The 23,190-nt window shown below is 36.1% G+C and overlaps 1 protein-coding gene across 1 annotated transcript in view; it reads left to right on the top strand.

The window, feature by feature from the left end:
- Positions 1-23,190, top strand: part of SPAG17 (sperm associated antigen 17) — an 86,172-nt gene that overhangs the window by 18,475 nt on the left and 44,507 nt on the right. The window contains exons 4-13 of the mRNA XM_079316382.1: positions 5,461-5,592; positions 9,339-9,501; positions 11,664-11,858; positions 14,162-14,343; positions 17,194-17,349; positions 17,939-18,020; positions 18,929-19,050; positions 19,991-20,119; positions 20,211-20,324; positions 21,780-21,930. Of these exons, the coding sequence (XP_079172508.1) occupies positions 5,461-5,592; positions 9,339-9,501; positions 11,664-11,858; positions 14,162-14,343; positions 17,194-17,349; positions 17,939-18,020; positions 18,929-19,050; positions 19,991-20,119; positions 20,211-20,324; positions 21,780-21,930 (1,426 nt within the window). The remainder of the gene's footprint in view (positions 1-5,460; positions 5,593-9,338; positions 9,502-11,663; positions 11,859-14,161; positions 14,344-17,193; positions 17,350-17,938; positions 18,021-18,928; positions 19,051-19,990; positions 20,120-20,210; positions 20,325-21,779; positions 21,931-23,190) is intronic.

Raw genomic sequence — 23,190 nt, 5'->3', positions numbered from 1 at the left:
CTAAATCTTTTAGCTGTGTGGTGTTCATTGTGTGGATTCAATTGGCTGAAATTGCTGGAGACAATTTACTTCTCAGAAGCTTAAAATATTCTGTGCCATAATGGAAAGATTTGCTGGGCAGATTCATCCCACTGAAATGTAAACATTTCAATATTTGATCATAGAAATATATCCCTTCTTCTGAACACAAATCACAACCAACTGGGCTGTCTTCTTTTTCTAAAAGCATCTGGGTTATGTAAAGGTTCTTCTGAAATCACTTAAATGCTGTTTCAACTATTGCCCCCCAATCAGTCTTAAAAGTAAACAGATATATGAAAGATCACATGAGAAAACCTTCCCTGTGCATAGATCTCCTTCCTGAGATAGTGAAACACTAATCTTAAAAATTAGGATTTTAGATACCTTGCTGAAAGTAATTAAAAGTTAAATAAACTCAAATAATTGATTGTCTGTCATTTCATGTTTGCTTAGCTGTGCTTACAATGGGAAAAGACGAAACTAGTGAGCAGAACCAAAGGAACATAGACAATGCAACCAGAAACCCGTTCTTTGGCAAATTGGACTATCCCCAGAAATCATTTGTATTGTCATTGATAGAAAAGGTCAAGAGTTTAGGGTGAGGAAGACTCGCCTTACTTCCTCCTTTTAAGACCCCTCCCCACGAAAACAACCCCAGACTTAATTTAAGAAGTCAATCACGCATGCTTAATAGCTATTCAAGCTAATTATCATAGCAAGTGGGAGATGAGAGAGGCAGTTATTATGAATATGTATTTGTTTGACTCCTTTGCTAATAAATAGACTCTGTGATCACCTGTGATTTTACAGTGCATATTAGCGGATTACCTCACACTGCTGCCCAGCGCTGAATAAACATACACTTTCTAACTTTAAACTGTTAGAGAGCCTTTTGTCCGTCACAGTTGAGTATCAGTACTAGACCAATACTTATATTTTGGTAATTCAATAGCAATACTAATGCCTGATCTTTCCAAACACTGGATGTTTGTATTCCTTAAAACAGTTTGGTTTTCATAGCAGCTAATGGTCAGGGAGCCATAGGAGGTGCACATCCCAGATGGTGAGAGCTCCTGTATGAACTCTCTAATTAAGCTCTCTTTATTTTTATGCAATGTGTTTTCTCATTTTTTACTAAAATTAGGCTATTCACCATTTCTGTGTTTCTTAAAACATTATTTAACTACTTGACATAACACTTTACATGTGTGTTAGAAAATTGTCTCAGAGCATCCCTGAGATTAAATCAGTTTAAATATCCCCTCTGGTTGCAGATTTTCTGCACAGATGGGTTTAGAGAACTGACTTTCTTATAATGAATAATTCTAATACGTTTCTGCTAATCAGATCAAGCTGTATTGTGTTTTGGCAAAAAACAGACTCACTCATATGAGTGACGGGTTATTTTTCTAGAGCACAAGCAGCCATTTGCTTCTGCTTTAAGAAATGTTCTTACAATAGAAAGGAAGATATTTAGCACATGAACAGAATTTATATTTGCTCAGTATTTCTTCATTTTAGCAGGTTTCGTTGGAAAGGACTCTGTAGTGTACAAGGAGTCATCAAATCCACTTTAATTACTTTCATTATCTGGAGCACATATTCACTGATTAACAAGGATGACTCATTTGGCTTATCTTAGGTTTTACAGTCTACCTTGTGGATGCATAAGCATTATATGGAACTCTGCTCGGATATGCAATTGATTTACTGATTTATGTCAGTCCTTAAGATCTCTTTGAGTTGTGAGTCATTAATTCACTAGTGAAAGATTATGATTAAGCAAGTGGTCTTTTGACATCATAGGTGGGAAGAGGTTCTGAGAGTTAAAATGAACTTAGGTGAATGTGTAATATGAGAAACTGAATTCTTTCAACACACTGGAGGTGTCATCTGAAAAAAAAAAGTTATTTCAGTTAGTTCAGATCCTTCCTGGTATTCTTTCAAAATGATTGCTAGTTGTGTGCTTTAGTCAATGAAATTACATTGGCAGAGTCAGAAATATTTAATTGTGTAAAGAAGTCTTCTTTAGAAAAAATAATTATCAGTATGACACATGCAGCTTTTGTCCCCTAGTCTGTCTTAAAAATTGCTTGTGAAGGACTCATAAGACTGACAACAGATTATAATAAATCAAGATCACTTTTTTCCCCTACTTTAATTACTTTGCTCAGGAATATACATCTGAATAGTAATTACCAACTTGGTTATGTAATCCATAGAGCCCCTTGTCTGATGACTGTCCTGCTTGAACTGTGTCAGCAACTAAGGAATTTTTCTTATTTGGTTCTTCTAGGAACCATTATGTTTCTTTCAGGAAGTGTTATATGAGTCTGAGGCATATGTGATGTTTTGGAATTCAAGAGCAAGAGGGGAGACAGGGCTTTGGAAAACTCACTAGGTATGGGAGAACTATACTGTGAAGTAGGCTGATCAGTGTTCATAGCAAGCAATGTTACTGCTGCCAGGTCGTAATAAAGCTGTAAAAGTTTGTAATCTAATTTATCTTTTTGAAAGGTTTTCTGATTATGATTTGTCAGCCACAATCATTCTGTATCTTGTAAAAGAGGCATTTCAAAGAAAGGTAGCAAAAAGACTCTGGCTTTATATGTTTCCCTAACTTTTAAGACCTATCTCCTATCTCAGTGGTGCTGACATCTGTCAGTGGTGTAGGGTCACTTACAAGCACTCATGCAGTGTCTGAGTGGCTCGAAATACATGCCCTTTGCACCAGACAGCTAAATCTCTGTGTGGCTCATACTGCCACCACATGAGATCAAATACTGCCTCACCAAAGCCTTTCTGCACTTTGCTAGTGTGACCCCTGCTATGTGAAGAATACTGTTTCCTCTTGCTTTAAAGGAAAAGAGGCTCTGCCTAAGTTTGTCCATCCAAGTTTCCATGCTTTCTCACATGAGAAAAGATCATCACTGATCGGATGAAGTATAACCAGTCTGTAACAAATCCACTTCATACTATCTGAAAAACTTCCTTCTGTATTCCTACCCCATTTTTGTCTTGAGATTTTTGTTTGGTTTTTTTTTTCACTTGAAGCTCCGTAAATTTTTAACTGTTTATGCCAGGTGCCTGCATAATTCACAGGATCACAGATGAAGTAGGCATGGATGTGTAATAAATTTAATTTATTTTATCTACTGTGCATGGATTGATCTATGTTCTGTCTTTAGGATTGGTTTTTATTTCTTCCTGTATAAAGCATATTTTACATTTCTGCATGAAAAGATGTTTGCTTTCTTTGTATTGCCAAATGTAGTGCACTCATTCTGTCTTTGTTTTATATGTGTGACCTCCTTCCACAATCACGGAATGTATTCCTGTTAAATAGTTTTGGTATACTACTCATGTCTCACATAAAAAAAATCGTCCTTCCCACCCACTCTACTTCATCAAGTCTCTTCATTCCTGTATTGTCTATCTACAAAATAGGAATAATTATTATGGAGTGCTTTTGACTGGTAAAATGCTTTAAAATTCTCAAGAAGAATGGTGTTTAAGAATCTAAACACTTTTTTCTTCTTCCATGAACAATAAATCAGCAACTGCCATCGAGCTGGGTTACTATATATACACTTCACAGGAATCCTTCCAGAATCCTTCCATTTCCTCTCTATTGTGTTTCAGGAAATGTGCAACTCCTCTACATTAGGCCAGTGAGAAGCATCACTTTCAGTTGGTTGTTAACATTAATTCTGAAAAAAACAAAAACAAAACCAAAAAACTTTATGAGATTTTTTCTCTCTGAGGGAAATTACTATGATATTTCTACTGAATTCTCTTTCTTTCAGGACACAAATTTGTGTGCCTATCTCTTTGTGCCTATTTTTTGTTGGAATAACTAGTAGTTCCTAGTGTGCCCACAGTCTGTGGTAATTTTTAAGTCTTGTTCTTAACATGTCCTTGCATTTCTGCTGTGGCTCTGATGCCAGTGGGTCTTTCAGGAAGTCTTCTATGATTGGCTTGGTGATCTGGTGACCAGTCTTACTTTGAATACAAAACATGCAAAGCAAAACTCAATCATAATGTATCTTCCTTTGTGTATGTTAAGATCACTGGATTTATTAGTGTTGCAGGAGCAGGATTGTTTTGAAAGGGTTTTTAAATGCATGTGTTTTGGTTTGTATCCCTGTTATACAGCTTGGAAAAAATCTGAATTTTGAGACATTTCTTTTTCTGCAACTTGCTTTCATTTGCATGAAACAATAATTTGGCATGTAACAGTCTGGATTCTGATTTGGCTTTGCTTTATTCAGAGAAGCATTTTAATGGCTACATTTAGGTGAGAAGGGAAAATTTCTAATCTAGGCAAGAATCTATGAAAGCTCGAAGCTAATGGTGGTGTTTGCATTAGACAAGACACAATTCAGTGAGATAGAGCGTGCACATTCATTGTCTCAGTGCTAGCAAGCAAAATTGACACCATATGTGCCCAACTGTAATTGCTCCATGAGGAGAAAAGAGAAACATGTCAGACCATTTGAGTAACACCTAATTCAGCCCATGGTTATAAATAAAGCTGATGGTTGCTTAAAAACAAAAGTAAGAAAATATTATGGTTATATTATTCCTCAACAGCGCTTCCTACATAGGTGAACTTTATTACAGAGACAACACAAGTGAAAAGAAACATATAACAACTTTTTAATGTTATTTCTATGTTATTTTATTTTTTCGCGGTAAATAAAGTGGTTATGAGGCTCCAAGGAAAACGGCCCAGATGTTAGTGAGTTGTATGAAATTTAGTGGAAACAAGCTGTAAAAAACATAGTCATAAAACAGCCTGTCAATGCCACACATCTGGACAATGCAGCTGTATGTTCCCGCTGCTGTCATCACCATAAGAAAACTCTATAGCCTTATTTCACCCCAATTAGGCTGCATACCAACAGAATCAGAATTACACAGGGAGGGGGTGTGTTTTCACCAAGACAGACCCTCTCAAATTCCCAAGCAGTTTTTGTCTTTCATTTAGGGCCATTCCCTCAGACACTGGTCATTTTGTAAACAGTTGCAAGTTATTCCCCTTGATTTGCTATCTGTTATATTCTTTTTAATTTATTACTTTATAATAGGTAGTTGCTTAATGTTATTTCTTTGTTTAAAACCTAAAGAAAATTACATTTTCCTATGAGAACTCTGTGTCTGTTGAGTTTCTCATAAATCATAGAAGGTTTTTTCCATTCTAGTTTTATCTCATGCTACAGCTGATGTAACTTTATTTGAGGTCTTTGGAACCAAAGAATAACGATGTGTCTTACTGATGTGTTATTTTTGTCTGGAAATGTGGCCATTTTGACCCACACATGGCACAATGTGAGATAGCACTTCCTCATTTCAGCATGCGAATAAATACAAGTCGAGTGCAGTATTAAAACTATGCAAGTAGTAGTTTTGTTGTGATTTTTTTTCTTTCCTTTTCAGGTGATGGAATTAGCCAAAGCCTTTCTGGAGCAGGGTGAAGAAATTCCTGTAACACTAACTGGAAAGCTATTGAAATTTCAATTGCTTTGTCTCAAACAGAAGGACCTTCAGAGAAGGGAAGAGGAAAATGAGGTACTATAGTATACCCTAGGAACATTACATTTTTGAAGACATTTCTGATGTTGCTTCCACAAATTCAGCTTTCTTCTCATGCTTGGCTATCTAGAACTGTAATTAAAGAGAAATGTGGTTAGAAATATTTTTTATCTAATCAACTTAGATTAGACTTTGTGGAGTAAGTTCTCAATTACTCAAATGCCAGTCAGAACATGGGGAAAAAAAAGAAAATAAAAACTCTATGGAAGAAGTCTTTGCTCAAGTGAGAGCTAGTAACTGCTTAGCTGAGTCTTACGACCAAACAAAACAGAGCTAGGAACAGGCTTCTGCTGAATGTATCCCTGTTGAAGTAAAGGTAGGAGAGAGAGGTTGTTATTTGAGAGGTATCAAGGATAGACACAGAGCAGACTATGATGGAGTTCTTGCTATGAATCTCCTCTCTGGAGGGAATTTGGAGAAGTTATCTCTTCCATCCTCTGGCACTAAGGCAGGATAATATTTACATAAACTGTTCCTAGCAGATGTTTGTTAAACCTTTTCTTGAAACTTTCCAGTGCTGTGTCTTTGCTTTTCCATGGAAATCAGTCTTATTTCTGAACCATGTCTGCATCTCAGGCAATTGAAAAAGGATTCTGATCCTACTAACCCTACTCTCCTCTAAATCTATTTCAGTTCTCCCTGTGTATGAGGGCAACATTACAGTCCATTCACATAAATCTATTACATATTTAACTTAATAAACCCAAATATGTGTCATGGTTGTTCGTTTTTTGATTAGGCATGTTCCTCTCTGAACTCTCTGAAAACAGTATATATTTTGAAGTCCACTTCTCAGAACCAGGTACCACATTTTCCAGGGTTCCCAAAACTTGCTTCCATTTGTCTCCAAGGTCATCACTACTAGCTCCAAGACTGTCTCGGACAGATTGCTTATGTGTTCTAGGAGGAATTTCGCCAAGCTTGCAAAGAATCACAGATCAGACCTCTAATTTATTTCTAGCATCTTTTGGAGTTGTCAGTGGTGTATTTCAACAACTTACTGAACAGTTGTTTTTGCTATAGTTCTTTTCCAAAAAACATTCATGAAACTGAAGAAAGTCAGTTAATTATCAGAAAGTCATATAATTGCTGCAGTAAGTTTATCCAATTAGTTGGTAAAAAAACTATAATGTGAGGTGTGATGACATGGAGACCTAAGCAGTCTGTGCATGTAAAAGATGCAAGCAGAAAATAGTTTAATGGATTTTGTATAGGTGGAAAGTCAGTAAATTTCTTTATCAACAATTTTATTCATAGGAGTAGTTGGTGGATGAAGTGTAGCACACAATCACAAGAGCAATAAATGCTAGGTGATTCCATTAAAATTGTGCCTGTTTCCCACAGAAGTCAATTTATTAGGAAATGATAATTTAGACCACAGAAATATATGAAGAATATGAGGGGGGGAAAGTGTTTTTAGTCTGAGAAGGAATTGAGAGACTGAAACTATAGAATAGATTGTTAATAGTGAATTTAGAAAAAAATGGGTTTTTTCTTAGATGGGCAGTCAATCCTTTTAGGTAAACTGTCAAACAAAAATTTGAAGTTTCATGACACTTCAATATTAAAAAGGAGTCTTTAGAGCTTTGATTTAGCAAAATTAGTCTTGTAACTTCAATTTTATTCCCTTGGTTAATTTGAGGATAGTCAATGTTGAAGGTTGAAGAGTCTCTGGCACTTAGAATTACTTTTCTGTCTTAGCCAAATTGTCTGCACAAGTTGTCATCTCCTTTGAATTGTATCTATACTAATATGTGACAGGCAAACACAAGAGGAGTATTTGAAGGATGGAGTCAAGAATTGGAGGGCTCTTTGATATGAGGATGTTCTGCAGTACAGAGTGGACAGAAACTGACTTCTGATTTAGAGTTCTGTCTCTAAATTGGCTGCCATAAAATTTTTAATCTTTTTCAACTAGCTTGTACAATACAAGTTCTGTTGCCAACAATCTGGGTGTTGAAAACAGAATTTTACTCACAAATCAGTTCTCAGAAAGCAAATATATCTGTCCTTGGATTTTTTAATAGATACCAGTTAATAGACTGAATCAGCAGAGCTAATACAACATGTAAATAACCAAAAGTAAGGCATTAGGAAATTTCTGTATTTCATTAGTAGCAGGAGCTTGTTATAAATTGTCAGGTACATGTATTTAAATTATTATGCAGAAGTGAAGAAGTGTCTCTGAACTAGAAAACTGTTTGAGGTAGTATAATTTTGTAATGTAAAGCTTAAAATAACAAATTTGCAGAAGTTAATGGATTGTTAGAAACTCCACAAAAAGCTGCACCTTATAGGGAAGAAGAAATATGACATTGAAAGGAAAAGGAAAGAGTCCAAGAAAGGAGAGGCTTTTAATTTCTAAAGTATTAAGGTCAAGCAGTGTTCTTTGTTAGAATCTTGGCAAGTCCAGAAATGTCTCTGCTTATTTAAGAATTACTTAAAATTATGCAGATGCAATAGATGAAGTTGATTGTGAACTTTGTGGCATGATGATTGTATCATCTGTTTGGTGTGTTCATCAGCTTAGAATTCAAGGAAGTACTATCAAAATTTCTAATTTGAAATGTCAAAGGTGAACCAGTTTGAAAGAAAATAATGAAAGCTTCCAAATTCTTCACTACACAGTGGAAATAGTTTCAAGGATCTGTCGAAGATGTTTTTGAATTTTGCAGAAAGCAAATTCAAGAAGGAAGGGAAAAGCAGCAAAATATTTTCTGTTTTGATTTTGAATTTGAACTAAATACAACTTCCACAGCTGGAAAGACTGCTTTTCAGCTGGATCTAGGGAAAGCAGCTATATAGAGTTAACTTCCCTCATTTGGATGAAGGGCTTTCCTAATTGCTTTAATAGCCTTTAAAAGGACATCAACAGGATTGTAACTGTAAGTTAAGGTAATATTTTTATTTTATTTTATTTAGCTTTATAGTCCTGAAATGTAATTTTTGCATATATTGAATGTAGTATTTCTGCTGGGCAAAAAGAAGGTGAAGACTTTCTTGCTGTACAGAGCCTATTTTACCTTAATATTTTTTTGATTGTTTCAATTTTAGACCAACTCTTGATTTTTTGGCTTTATAGTGTGAGGCTTTGGGACACTTACAAAATCTTTTTTTGTCCTGTACTCTTAAATTACTGGAAAGAGCTTTATGTAGGTGTTTTTGTTTGAAGATAATGAGAATGGCTGAGTAATATCCTGTGTGAAATGAATGCACATCTCTTTGTTCTAGTTTACATTAGACAGATATTTACATCAAAGAAAAATGGTGCTGGTACCATTTTACACCATAGTCAAGAGTGTTAACAGAGATATTAAAGATATTAACATATTGAAATTTTGCCATATTTCCTCTCAATCCAAGATAGGTTTCTGGCTGATGCAAGTGCTGTAGTGGAAGTTACTAGCGCACAGGGATTTTTTACTCATCTTTCTACCCATACGCATTTTGTTAGTTGGGTGAGCATAATGTCTACCTACTTCTTGCAGTTGCTTTTTAATGTGAAGTCATAGGATTTTGACTGAGTAATAACATATAAATAACTGAATTACGTGTTTGAGTAGGAAAAGCAGGGTATTCAAGACAGCTCCACCACATGAATAATAGCAGCTAAGAGGGAAAAGTGCAAAACTAAAAAAATTGAACACTTAAACTTTTACAACAGCCTGACCTTTGTTCTGCACAAAGGCTTTAATGAGAACTTCATTTATTCATCTTGTCAGGCAGAACAGCAGCAAAATGAGAAAGAAAAAGAAAAAGCTAAACCTTCTGAAAAGACATCTGGAAAAGATAGTAAAGGGAAAAAGTCAGTGGCACTACCCCCTGTTAAAAAGGACACCAAATTGAAACAACGGGGAGAAGTGGAAGCGAAAGACAATTACATTGGTATGTAAAATATGATTATATATTCCTGATAAACTTTTGGAGTACTTTGTTTTGTTCCATGTTGTAAAGTCTAGATCTATTTGGTAATATCAAAGCTTTGCCACTTAGCATTTGAAGAGGGCATTGTGTTTTGCTCAGTGTTAGGATGGATTGTGCAGTTCAAGAAGTAAAATACAGGTAAGTTATATGTGGCATGTGAACATCAAAATATTTGGCAATATATAAGACTACAAGAAAGTAGCTAAACAAATTGTACAGAAAGCTTATCCTAGAAAAACATTTCAGAATAACTAAATGTGTCAGTATCCAAAGGTGGCTTTCTCCTTATACTATAATTTAAAACAGAGCTGACTGAGTTGTCAACACTGTCAGTGAAGAAATTTTTCTTTGCATTCAATCTAAGGTTGCCTTTTTATATTTGTTTTAATACAGCTGTATAAAGAAAGAAAGAAAATGACTATGCCTTAAATTCAGTCTATATCTGTTTCTGGTAGCTGGCAGTAATTTTATCATTCATCTCTAATACATTATCACCTTTCTGAAATTAAATATTTCTGCTTTTGAGTAATCCTGAGATTACTTGCATTGATATCTTTCTTTTGCATATGGACTAGTCACTGGCAATTAGAACTGTTATTAGTGTTATGCACTTGTCGTGATTGTTAGCATAATCATAATTACAATTTTCGAACGGCAGGCAGTCTTCAGCATGTATGCGTTGGAATTTGTGGATTTCTCTAAGTGATTATACAACACCTGTCTTTTTTGTTTAAAATTATTAATGTTCAGAAATTCTATGTGCTTATACTTTTCCTTCCTGCAGTAACTGAGACATAAATTTATGTACTTCAGTTTCAGTACTAGGAGGGAAATAATAAGCTAGTTTTCTTCTGGTTTTGATTTTTGCTTCATGCAATACATGTGCTGGACTGTGGTGGCTGCTTCCTGGGTCTGTCTCTCTCTAAATTTCTGTGTTACTCTATGTTTAGCTAATATTACAAGCAACAGATAGTCTGCTGCTCCAGGGGGTAGCAGAATTTGCACAGCCTGGCCATGTATCTGAACACAGGCAGATGTCAGTGCCAGGCTACCTTTTTTCCTTCCTTGGATAAATGAGCTGAAGAGTCAGCAAAGCACTTGGACATGTGATGTGTTAGTAAGCATAAGAAAGAATCTTAATGTTAAATAGAGTAAAAAGCTGTGATTTTCTTTTAGTGCAGATTTGTCTGCACTAGCTCTATGTGTTTCAGCATTGATGGAGAGATACAGGACCTTCAGCAGGCATTTACAATCAACTTAGGATAAATAACTGTACTGGATGAATTAAATCACCTCATATCTGTCTTACTACCTCTATTTCTCCATAAGACATAAAAAGAAACTACACAACTCCAGAACTTCTAAAGAGTTCATTTCTACTTATATCATGCTTAAACTTTTGCTTTGGTACTGAAATGTTGGTATGCATATTTCTACATAACTGATAAATCCAAATAGAACAGATACTCAATGAAACTTCTCATCTGCACTTTAATATGAATTTAGATATGCCTCTGCCAACTGAAAGGAACTAGTGTGAGCTGGTGTTACCAGCTGATGAGGATTTTGCCAAGAAGTACATGTAGTGAACATAACTGCTGGGTAGGGAGGAGTCAGCAGTGAGTCTACCTGCGGCTAATCCTTTGAAATTATTTGGTTTGGGTAATCTTTCATGTAAGATGAAGTAACTTATTCTGTGTATGCTCCATGTCCAGCTTTATGCAGGATGAAATGGGATAGTTTAAACTGCCATTAGAGCATGTGGGTATGTCCTGATACTAAACTCCTTTGAGAGGAGTAATTACAGAAATGCTGCTACAACTTTCTGATTAGAATCATCAGGTCCTGCAGTTTTTCTCCTGGTTCTTCTCCAAACAATTATTACTTCTGATTTTATTAAAAATTAGTATTCTTCCTGCTGTGTTCTATGTTCTAAGTTTCATGCAGAGGACCTGAGTGTTATGCACATAATTTTTGAATTTATGTGTAATTTTTCCAATGAGATTATAAAGAACTGTTTCTCTGACCTTCATTTGCATTGCCCCATATAGTCAAGTAAAAATTTATTTTATTTAGCTGATGCATGTTCTTACTCCAATCTGTTTTTGTTGTGTTTTGAACAGATGATGAACCAGATGATGGTGCTCATCATTACTTTATCATTCTGGGTTTCTCCAGTCTTCAGTTGTTGCCTGTCTTGACTGACCTTGGGATTAACATTTCAAGTGTAATTCAAATTTCTTCTGAAAATTACAAGCCATTGCAGATATACTTAGAAGAAATTAAATTTAAAGGACAATCTTCAATTTCACCTGAAGGTAATCTGGTCATTACAAAAAAAGGAGATAATGTGTAGAAAGGAGATAATTTTATATCCAGGGAATGACTGTTCTCCCTGTGGTGTTCTCCCTTTCCATACCTTGTGATTATAGGGCATGCTACCTATGAGCAGCTGTGTTTGCCAGTGCCAAAATAGTATTGCCACTGTTTGGCTACCAAACCAAATGATTTGCCAGTGCAAAAACTGGACAGTATAAAGAGAGACTGACTAAGATGGCAGAGTTTGCAGCTACAGTAGCCACCAAAGGACAACATTTTATCAAATGCATACTTCTGTGAATTGTTAGGAAGTGAACTGCTAAGAAAACTAGGCTCATTTGGTAATTTCAAGGAGAGTGGACAATGGCTGCTGCCCCAGCCACAGGAGAATATGCCACAGAATAATGCTCTGTAATTGTACTCAGCCATCCCCAGGTTGTAACACCTTTCCTGAACTGTGATCCTGGTAAGCAGAAAGCTAAATATGTGTCATCAGTGATGGCTGGCTATCCTGATCTGTAGTGACATAGCCAGCACATCAAGGGAGGTGGTTATTCATTGCTATTTAGCTGTCATGAGAATAGAATTATGGTCTCTACAGTACAAGAAAGTTACCAATAAACTCTTTAATCTAGCAAACAGCCTTTCTATAAGGACTGACTAAAGGACCGTGAAAGACGAAAAAGTGATTGTGATCATGAATGTCCTTTGGAATTTTTAGGCCCCAGAGACAGGGTGAAAGTCTGGAGAAAGTCTGCAGGTGGAAAAGGATCGGATTAGGGATTACTTAAACAAACTGGACACACGTAAATCCATAGGACTTGATGGGATTCATACAGGCATATGAAGGGTTGTCTGTGATGTTGCTGCAAGGCCACTGTCAATTACTTTTGAGAAAATATGGCAATTGGAAAACGTGCCTGAAGACTGGAGGAAACCATCACTCCTATCTTCAGAAATGGCAGGAATGACTCAGGAATCTCAAGGTCACTCAGACTTTTCTCAGTCTCTGAGAAGATGATAGAACAGCTAATCCTAGAAGCATTTCTCAGCACATATGACAGACAAGTAGTTGACCATTTGGCATGGATTTGTCAATGGAAGTCATTTTTAACCAACCTGATAACCTTCTATGACAAAATGACTGTCTTGGTGGAGGAGGAGGGAGCAGTGATTATTGTCTGCCCTGACTTTGGCACTGTCTACTCATAAAGAAGCTGGATAAGCAAACACTGAGTTGGATTGAAAAGTGGCTGAATGTCCTGGCCTAGAGGGTATCAGAGGGGATTGGTGGTATGAGTCCAGCTGGACATCTTTGTTAGTGATCAGGATAGTTCCCCCAGCAGGTACTCTTATGATACACTGGGAGGAATGGCTGAAACACCACAGAATTGTGCTATTTTTCAGAGGGACATCAACAGGATGGAGAAATGATCTGGCAGGGACCTCATAAAATTCAGCAAGGGCAAGAGCCTGCACCAGTTCATGGTGGGAGCTGACTGGTTGGATGGTTGGACAGCAGCTCTGCACAGAAGGACTTAGGGGTGGTGGCAGCACTATGACTTTGTAGCAAACAAGGCTAATGGTATCCAAGGCTGCATCAGATCAAGGAATTTGAACTTTCTTTTGTACTCTGCACTGGTAAGGCCACACTTGGAGTTCTATGTTGAGTTCTGGATTCCTCAGTATAGGAGAGATATGGAGCTACAGGGAAGAGTCCATCAAATGACCACAAGTATGTTCATATGAGGAAAGGCCAAAAGAGCTAGGAATGTTTGCCCTGGAGAAGAAAGAGCCTGGAGGGAACTCATTGATGTGTATAAATGCCTGAAAGGAATGTGCAAAGAAAAAGAAGCCAGGCTCTTTTCTGTGGTGTTCAGTGACAGGACAAGAGGCAACAGCAAAACTGGAGACAAAGAAACACTTATTTAATGTAATGGTGGCTGAACTCTGTCACAGATTGCCCAGAGAGGTCATGGAGTCTTCATTCTTGGAGGTACTCAAGAGCCATCTGGTAATGGTCCTGGGCAGTCTGCTCTTGGTGACTCTGCTTGAGCAGAGGAGTTTTACCAGATAACCCCCACAGGTGCTTTTCAGGATCAGTAACTGTACTTGGAATAGAAGATGATGGCAAGATATAAGTAGGGGTATTTTTTAATCCCAATGTTGGGTGTCAGATATTTGCTGAGACTCTGAGGATGGAAATGTTTTAACAACACTTAGAGAAGACTGATACATGATTTTTGCTTTATGTTAAAGGGACACATTGTACCATGATTTGTCAAATACTTATATATTTTAGATGTAGAAGCAGAGAAAAGAAAGGAAGATGAAGCTAACAAAGACCTGGAAACATTTTGGAAATTCCTGGAGCCTGTTCTGAGCAGCGGAAAGCATGGATCAAGTCTCTTTGATGTTGCCAGGCTTCATTACGTAGTTAAGGAAAGTGACTTTCCACGTGATTGGTCAGACAGTGAAATGCTGGTCAGTACATTCTGTTTTTACTGTGTATGGCATGCTTTAGGGTTTGTAACTTTTAAGAACACGTTATGAATTTAATCTCAAGTCTTCTCTGAAACAGAACCAGAGTAGTTAGTATATTTGTAATCTTAAAGAAAAAATATTTCCTATGTATCCAACTATTTTATTCAGCTTTTGTTTACAAGGAGTCCGTTGAATAAAAATGCCTGATTTGGAGTTTCTTAATGTTGTAGGCCACAGAATAAAAGTTGTAAAATAGTTACAGGTTTTATATTTATTCAGCTTTATAGACCCAGTTTGGATCTCGTTCAAGAGTCATGTGTGTGTATGAAATAACAAAGAAGATATATTTTTGTCCTCATAACATGAGGCCTACTTACTGCATCTCAGAATAGTCACATGAGAAAAAATTACCTGAATGCAAGAATATGTTTTGATATATGACGTTGTTTTATCATATTCAGTACTGTTTCTTTTTGTCCAAAACATGGCTCTAACTTTTAATAAGTAAGTAATAGGCCTACTGAGTCAGGACTGTTACCAGGCACTGAAGGAAAAAGTGAATCATTAGAATTTTTTTCCATCCTACATTCTAGATATGTGTATAGTGAGGTAAAAGAGTCCCATATTTTTCAATATACAGTGTCAGCAGTAAAAAATACAAACTGCTAAAGCAATATAAGGCAACATGTCTTATTTAACCTACTGTATTTGTAGTCTGTATTATTAGGATTAAAGGACATTCTAGGGTTAAACTACATTCTTCTAACCCTTATTTATAGTGCAGTAGATTCTGTATACAAACAACTTACAGTGGTTTACAAAGCATTCACTGAAAATTCCTTAATTGTGGAATCACATAGGCTTGCTACTTATAATATTACTTACCATTATACTCTTTATATAATCTTACTGTGCCAAGCCTCTTTTGGGAAAGCACTTTTTATCTTCCCTATAACCACATCTTACAGGGGACTGTTTCTATTTCTTAATATCCTGCAAGCACCTATATTATAGCTGAAATAAAGGGAAAACCATCTGTCACTGAAACAGATTTCAGCCAATTTGAGTTATAATTTCATGAGGCCTACAGAAGTAAAAAAAAATTGTAAGTTTTTTAAGAAACAGGTGGGGAGCATATAAGATCTGAAATCATAGATGGATAGAGTAAGTCTATGCTTGTGGACTTGTTTGAGTCCAAGCTTGCTGCATCTCCGAAGTGAAATATACACAGGAGGAAGATTCTTGGGACAAAATGTCAGACATTAATATAAAAATGACAGAGTATTGCATACTGCAAGGAGTCTCTGCTCTCAGATTTGAGATCTTTAGAAAGAAAAATACTTTCAAAAATATTTTCTTTGTTGAAGAGTCACTAATGGTTAGACTTGAGCAGAGACCAGGCAAATTGAATTACAAAATTGTAATTATAGTAAACTTTGCTTGGATCCCATTGACTAGCACAGATTTTGTTACTTATGACTTGATAAAAAATCTTGTTTTGTTTAAAAGACTGTGAATTGAAAACCTCCAATATTTTATATAAAATTTTTGTGGGCTCCAGTGATACTTTAGGAAGGTATGGATGCAAAGGTTTTACACTAACCCATTCTTCTGATGAATATTGAATTGGGAAAACAAAGGTGCAAGAATATTAATGAACATTCTGTTTTCGCAGGCAGAATTTCTTTTCCAAGTGGCTTTTCTAGTCTTTAAATGCTATGAAAATGGAGACAAGTATTTCATAACTTACCAGTGCTTTGGGATTGCCTGTTTCCCAGTGCCATAAAGAGGCACTGAGTTCAGGAAAGCAGATGCTTAATGCTTCTTAAGGGTTTGTTATTTTTCTTAGTGCCTAATGTCAGTTGTACTTCTTCGCTGTGCTTTATTTTAGGAAACTTAAAATTGAGACATTCAATGTCATTAGCCACTTCTTAGAGGCTAACTTCTTATATAAGAGACTTACCCTACTTTCACAAAAGTGAAATAATCACTCAGAAAAGGGCTTTTTACAGAAATTGTCTTAAAGTTACAATAATTCCATCCCTTCCATGAAGTCCAGAATGTATCCAGAATACATCCATTAAAGCTGCTGAAACTTGAATGTTTCAATCCAACAGGATTTTGGTATTTATGCAAAAACGTTTAATATTTAAAATAGCAGTTGCTATTATTCTTTTTATTCCTCCCAAGCTTTGGTGAAAACCACTGTACATGACCTCAAGAACCATGACTCTTTCCTTGTCAGATTTTTGCAGATATAGCATTCTCCCTTTGGATATTTGGGCAGTATGCTGACATTCCTTCACTCACAACTGTAGATTTCAAAATGCCATTCTTGAGGCTTTCTTTGTTTTCAAAGGGTAACAGAAAGGAAGAAAATAGTATGAGATTATATTCATTACCTGGTTAAGGTTTTATTTTTCATCCTTCTAGAGCAGGGAAATGACTGACCTTGCAAATATGCTACAGATTGATCACTAGTAAAAATGTACACACATTATAAAATATATTAATTTTCCTCTCCCATTCTTTCCCATCCAGAAAACCCCATAAGTTCCACTGTGAGACAGCAGACCTTGAACAGTTACTGTTAAGACAAGCTATACTTTATAACAATTAAAGCACTTAGGCAATATACAGTCCATACTGTGCTGTGGCAGTGTTAAGGCAAATAAAATGAAGGAGGTTTTAGAATAACTCTGTAAAATGAATTGGTGGAGGAAGCAGTCTCTTGGAAAATTTATAAACAGATGTATATCTGCTGGTTGAAGAGCTAATGACTCCTGTCACTAAGTTATATGACACTTTTATAAACAAACTTCATCCTTTGTATCTGATTTTCTGCCATAGCTTGCATTTGGTACTGTGCTGTTTGAACACATCGCTTGTTTGATGTATGACTGCCTGGACTGGAGAAGACAGCATTGCCACTACTTGGAAAACACCAAGTTTATTAATGTGCCTATGTTAGCAGAGAGCAAATCAACACAATCTTCTGCAGTTGAGGCAAGCACCCTTCTCTTCTTGTTGAGAATAACTAAGTTAGAATTGCCTGTTTTTAATTTTGATGCAAAAACTCACTTTGGACCATCACTCTGTGAATAATTTTCAGTGAATGAAATTTGTATTTTTGTCTTTAGCATTTAAAACTCAAAAAACTGGAAAAAAAAATAGCTGAGCATTGGGGAGACAGAAGAAGGAAATTGGAAGGATCCAAGGCATAAAGTATCACAGGTGTAGAAATTCCTTAAATAGTGTCTGATGATACATTCTTGTGTCTGAAAAATCAATATGCCTGCACAGAGCTACTATAAAATGTTGCAGATCTGTGAACTGTCAAAAAAAAATATTATGAGTTCTGTGCAAGATCTATTTCCTTATTTTATTCTTAGTAAGCAAGAGTTTAAGTGGTCAGAAGAAAGTAGCATATTAGAACATGCACTACATTCTTACTATTTTGTTCCATTTAAAAGTTTAGCATGTAGTCTAGGGTGAGTAACCAAAGCTAAATGAAATTAAGTTCTCCCACCTATTTGTGCAATACTCATTTGTTTTATGGTTTCCATTTATTTTTTGTTAACTTCTGTTCCTTTAGGAACATCCAGCATCACCAATAACACGTACAAAGAAAAAGAGGAAACCAGAAGAAATTCTGCCAGCAGCAGTTTTGTTAGAGGGTATGTTTAAAGGATTAAATCATCCATACGTAGCTTTTCACTCTGTCAAACCATTAATTCATCCTCAAAATGATTTGTGCAGTTAGCTGAAGATGTATGTCCTGGTGAGCACAATGTGGAAGTGTCTTAGTAGTTATAACCAAGTTCTTTAGCAAATCACATTTTCTCTCTGTTTCTGGTCAGAGTCAGATTTAAAAGATCTCTGTAATTTTGTTTGATCTCTAACTTTGTTAGACTCTTTTTAATAAATTTTGTCTGAAGGTTCACAGAATCACAGAATATTCTGGGATGGAAGGGACCCTCAAGGATCACTGAGTCCAACTTAGCCCTACATAGGACATCACACCATGTTCTGAAACTGTTTTCCAAATGTTTCTTGAACTGACAGGCTTGGTGCTGTGATCACTTTCCTGGGGTGTCTGTTCCAGTGCCCAAACACCTTCTGGGTGAAAATTTCTCTAATACACAACCTGAACCTCCCCTGACTCAAAGTGAGGCTGTCCCAGTGCAGAGCAGTGCAGGACGATCCCCTCCCTTGCCCGGCTGGTGATGCTGTGCCGGATACCCCCCAGGGCACAGTTGGCCCTCCTGGCTGCCAGGGTATTGCTGACTCAGATTCAATCTTCCATCAAACAGGACCCCAGTCTGTCTGTATGTCCAGGGTTGGCTTATCCCAGGTACAGAATCCAACACCTCTGCCTTTTTAGCTTTATAAGGTTGATAACTGCCCACCCCTCTAATTAGTCAAGGCCTTCCTGCCTTTGGGGGAGTTAACAGCTCTTCCCTGTTTTGTATTATCTGAAAACTTGCAGAACTGACTTGGAATGCAAATTGACATTTCTGAAAAAACATATCTTAATGTTTTATCTCTGAACAAACATATCTTTATCTTTTATCTCTTAATATAGCATCTGAAGAAACTTACATTCTGTTTCCTTCTGTGGACATGAGGTATTACGATAGCTTGCTGAGTCAAATTCCTGAGGAGTTCTTTTCTGTACCCTTAATGCTGAGCTGCATGTTGGAACAGGTGGGAATGTTCTCTTTTCAGTTTTGGCCTAGAGCTAAATATAATGAATTCTCAGAGATCAATCAATCCATCTATTTAACCTAAAATATGAGAGTGTGTATTGAGGCACTGAGCAAGGAGGTTCAATAGGAGTCAAAATTCCAAACTTTGATTTTCTTTCATATTGTGTACTTACCCTATATACATATACATGCACATACACATACACATACACATACACATATACATGTACATATACATATACATATGCATATACATATACATATAGTGTTATCCCATAATTTTTAAAGACTACAAATATAATCAAATGCAGAGAAAGGTGCAATTTCTTATCTAAGTCAATAACAAGTTTTCGTGTCCCACAGCAATATTACTGATACAGAACTTTTGCTGATTTACTCAGTTCAAAGGTCTTAGGTGAAGCCTAACATAAGAGCATCAATGCTAGTGCTAGACAAATCTGACTTCTGCTGAGTTCAAGCATAGTCTGTGATTTAGAAGAGACACAATATAATTTGGAAATCCTCCTTGTTTTAGTAGTAAAATTTCAGCATAATTTTGGGATTTTTACTTTTGTAACAATCTGCAAATAGACTCAGGTAAGACTACTCAAAGTCCAACACTTAATAGGCAATCAGTTTTTAATTACTTGTGTTCCTTAACAATTCTTAACATTTCAAGTTAGAAATATTTTTCTTCTCATCCTTTCAAAAGCAACTGATAGGAAAAGCATTTGATTCTGTTTTCCATAATCTTTGTTTTGTGCAGAAACTAACTTAGAAAATAGTATTTTTGCTACTTGTAGAAAAAATTAGGCTTTTCTTCCCTGACAGAATTTATGGGTATGTGCTTACCTTATAGCAGGATTTGCTTGATATTTCTGGTAAAGTTAATCAGCAGTCATGATGTGATGGAAACTAACCTATGCTATATTTGCCAGGTTATTGCAAGTGATACACCACCGAGTCTGGTAGCACCAGAGACTCAGGCAGATGGGTTGCATCGTGCCATTGCAGATCATATAATCTCTGTCCTTCCTTCTCTTTCACTTCCTATTGCTGAAAAAAAGGTTTGTGTTGTCTTTCATTCATTTCTTTAAATGGCAAATTTCATTAACATTAATTAGGGGTTTAATACCTCTTCCTTTTCTTTTTAAACAGAATCTGTATGACTACTTTTCTCCTAAGTACAGTGAACAAGAGACTGTCACCCCCCAGTATCCTCTGTTATTTAACTACCATGATGCCCTGGCTCAGCGGTTGCACCTGCTGAAGGTACAATGCAACCTACTTATATATTAGTATTTCCAAAGTTCACAGGCAATGAATGCTCGATGCACTGGAAGGGGGGGAGTGGTGTTTTTACAAAACAGGACAGTATATCCTAGATTTTTTCTCTACTGAGGTGAACACACCAAGACATGTTTAGTTTACTTAAGAAGCAATGAATTACTGACGGAGGACACTTCACAAACATGGAGCACAAACATACTGGTTTCAGTGAACTATTTGCATTATTAATGGGAGTGTTTAGCCTTTGGCATAGATGAGAGATATTACAGAACTGTTGATTTGCTGTTAAACACTGATGATACTGTGGAAAATGAGTTGCTAACTTGTTTACTGTGATTTAGCATGAAGATTAGACTGAATACTAAAATGTTGAGAAACAGAAGAAAATACATAGCATTTATTAATGAACACAAGAAATGTATTCAGGTTGGCTAAAGAGTTGGAACAGAGTGTGTACCTAAGATACTGCCAAAGTCTGACAAAGGCGGAAAGGTTCAGAGGCTGCATAGTTTGAGATTATTGCAAAGTAACAGTTCCCAGACTTTCTGAATCAAAAAACCACTGTGAATGTCTTGAATTTTTCCAAAGGCAAGGTGCAGTTTTACCATTAAACTCTAAAAAATTGCTGTGGATAATACAAGTGATAACACAGTTCTAGATTTCACAGCTAAGGTGTGTCTGTCTGACTTCATGGATTACAAATTATCTGGGGAATACTTTGGCAACCATTGATTAAAACTATTCAGAAACAACTTAAGTTTGACACGTTGGACATATTCAAGCAGAAGGAAGGGCTGAGTAATCAACATAAGAGATACTCTTAATAAGACATACTCTTAGCAGACATACACTGTGATTGATGATTTTTATATACTTGCTGAAAAGGAAATTCAGGATATAGTAGAATATTTGAGGAAAGAGTAGAGGACAAACATTTGCATTGAAGAAAAAGGTACCATAAGTGTGTAATACTAAAAGGAGTGAAACTGAAAGATACCACTACGTCTCAAAAAATAAATCCTTGGATATAAAGAGAGATTCCTCCTGTCACAGACTGATCAATAAATTTATGGATTTCATTACTATGAAAAGTAACACAGACCAGCTGAAAGATACATGGAAGGTACCTGCTGCCAATCTGAATACAGTACATATTTCTGTATTTTTAGGTCTAGCTAGCACAGACAACTCCTAACAAATGTATGTTATTATACTGTCAGTCATTCTCTTGTGTTTCTAATATTTTTCTGCCTACAGTATCTGACATTGTGATTCAAAACCACACTGTGTGCACATGTTCAAATTGAAGTTTATGTCAAACTGACTTAAGCACATGCTAATGTCTTCTTCTTTAGAAAGACTTCTTTATTCATAGTTTTTGGAATGTCAATAGTGTGAAAGTTTACTTTAACTCTGGTACTTTGATTTCTGTTCCAGGTCCAGAATAACTTAAATCCAGAAAAGATTGAGCGTGAAATGATGGATAAACTGCCGCTTACAGAACTTATCCATTTCACCCCTCCTTCAGCTGAAAACAACACTAAACGCTTGGCCAGAGCTCATGAGCTCATGCATTATTTTACTTCTGGTAAAATGATATTCATTGATATAATTTCCATTCTTTTTGTTTCTGGTTGATGAGCCTCTTACATAACAGGAATTTTGGGACAAGATTTTTAACCTGCTAAAAAAACCTTTGCAGAATTTCCCATTTTCATATTCTTGCTTATATATAAATATAGCCAACTATACAAGTTAAACCTAACTTCAGACTTCAGTTTTGTGGTTAATGGGAACGACTATTTGAATGTTAGATACTGCATAACTAAGAGCTGGAAGTATCTTGGAATTACTTTATTTGTTTATGTTTGCAAACATACAAACACTTATTAATTCTGAGGAAAAAAATAAACTGTAACAATTGCAATTTTTATCCTAGAATGTAGAATGCATTTTGAGAGACACTGATGTAAACTGTGTTTATTCATCAACTCACCTTTGGAGGTAAAGCACATGTATATTACAATTTTTATGTAACAATACACAACTTTCAGAATGTATTCTGTGTAAGCTCTTGGTGTTAATAATGAAACTACTTTATAACAGTCCCTTTATCAAACCAATACTACATTCTCTTCTTCAACCATAATCACTTCTACAGTTACCTTTTCCTGGAGTGTGCTTGCCACCATGACATACCCTGGGAAACAATCCCAAAGACTACGTAAATACCCTCAGGCAGTATCAAAAATCTGGTATAGCTTATTAAGAAATATAAACATCCAAATCCCTTTGGTTACAATAATGTCATCATATAAGGCACAGGATTTGAAAGTACTTTCCCAGCTCTTTCATCCTGAATTACCTATATTGGATTAATTTACACTTCACTTTGTTGTTTCTAGTTGGTGGTATGTTAATTTTGGACAGTAAGGTATTGAAGTATTCACTATTGCTATAGTGTTCCAGCTGATGGCTGTTTGATGATCCTCACTGGGCCATACTGTACTGCCAAACTCTCCTAACTAGTAACTTAGCTAGTAAAGCTTTTGCTTTTATCAAAGGTGATGGTTAATTTGAACAGAAGATGAGAGAGACAACATTCTCAAGATATATGATGTGCTTAGGTGCTTAAACACCCTAAAGAGAAAACACTTCAGATTGAAGATATTCTTTATGCAATTTGGGCATTTTACTACCTGTCTAAACTTCAGTCCTTTGCATGATTGTCACTGTTATATGGACATGGATACATACAAGCATAAATAGGATTTATTATTGCTTTTGCACCTTGTATACTTCTGTCTAATTTATGTGTAAAATTCTATCTGAAGAGGAAAAAAAATGT

Source organism: Erithacus rubecula (assembly GCF_903797595.1).
Source record: "Erithacus rubecula genome assembly, chromosome: 1".
Classification (NCBI taxonomy): Eukaryota; Metazoa; Chordata; class Aves; order Passeriformes; family Muscicapidae; genus Erithacus; species Erithacus rubecula.
This window is presented reverse-complemented; position numbering and strand designations above follow the sequence as displayed.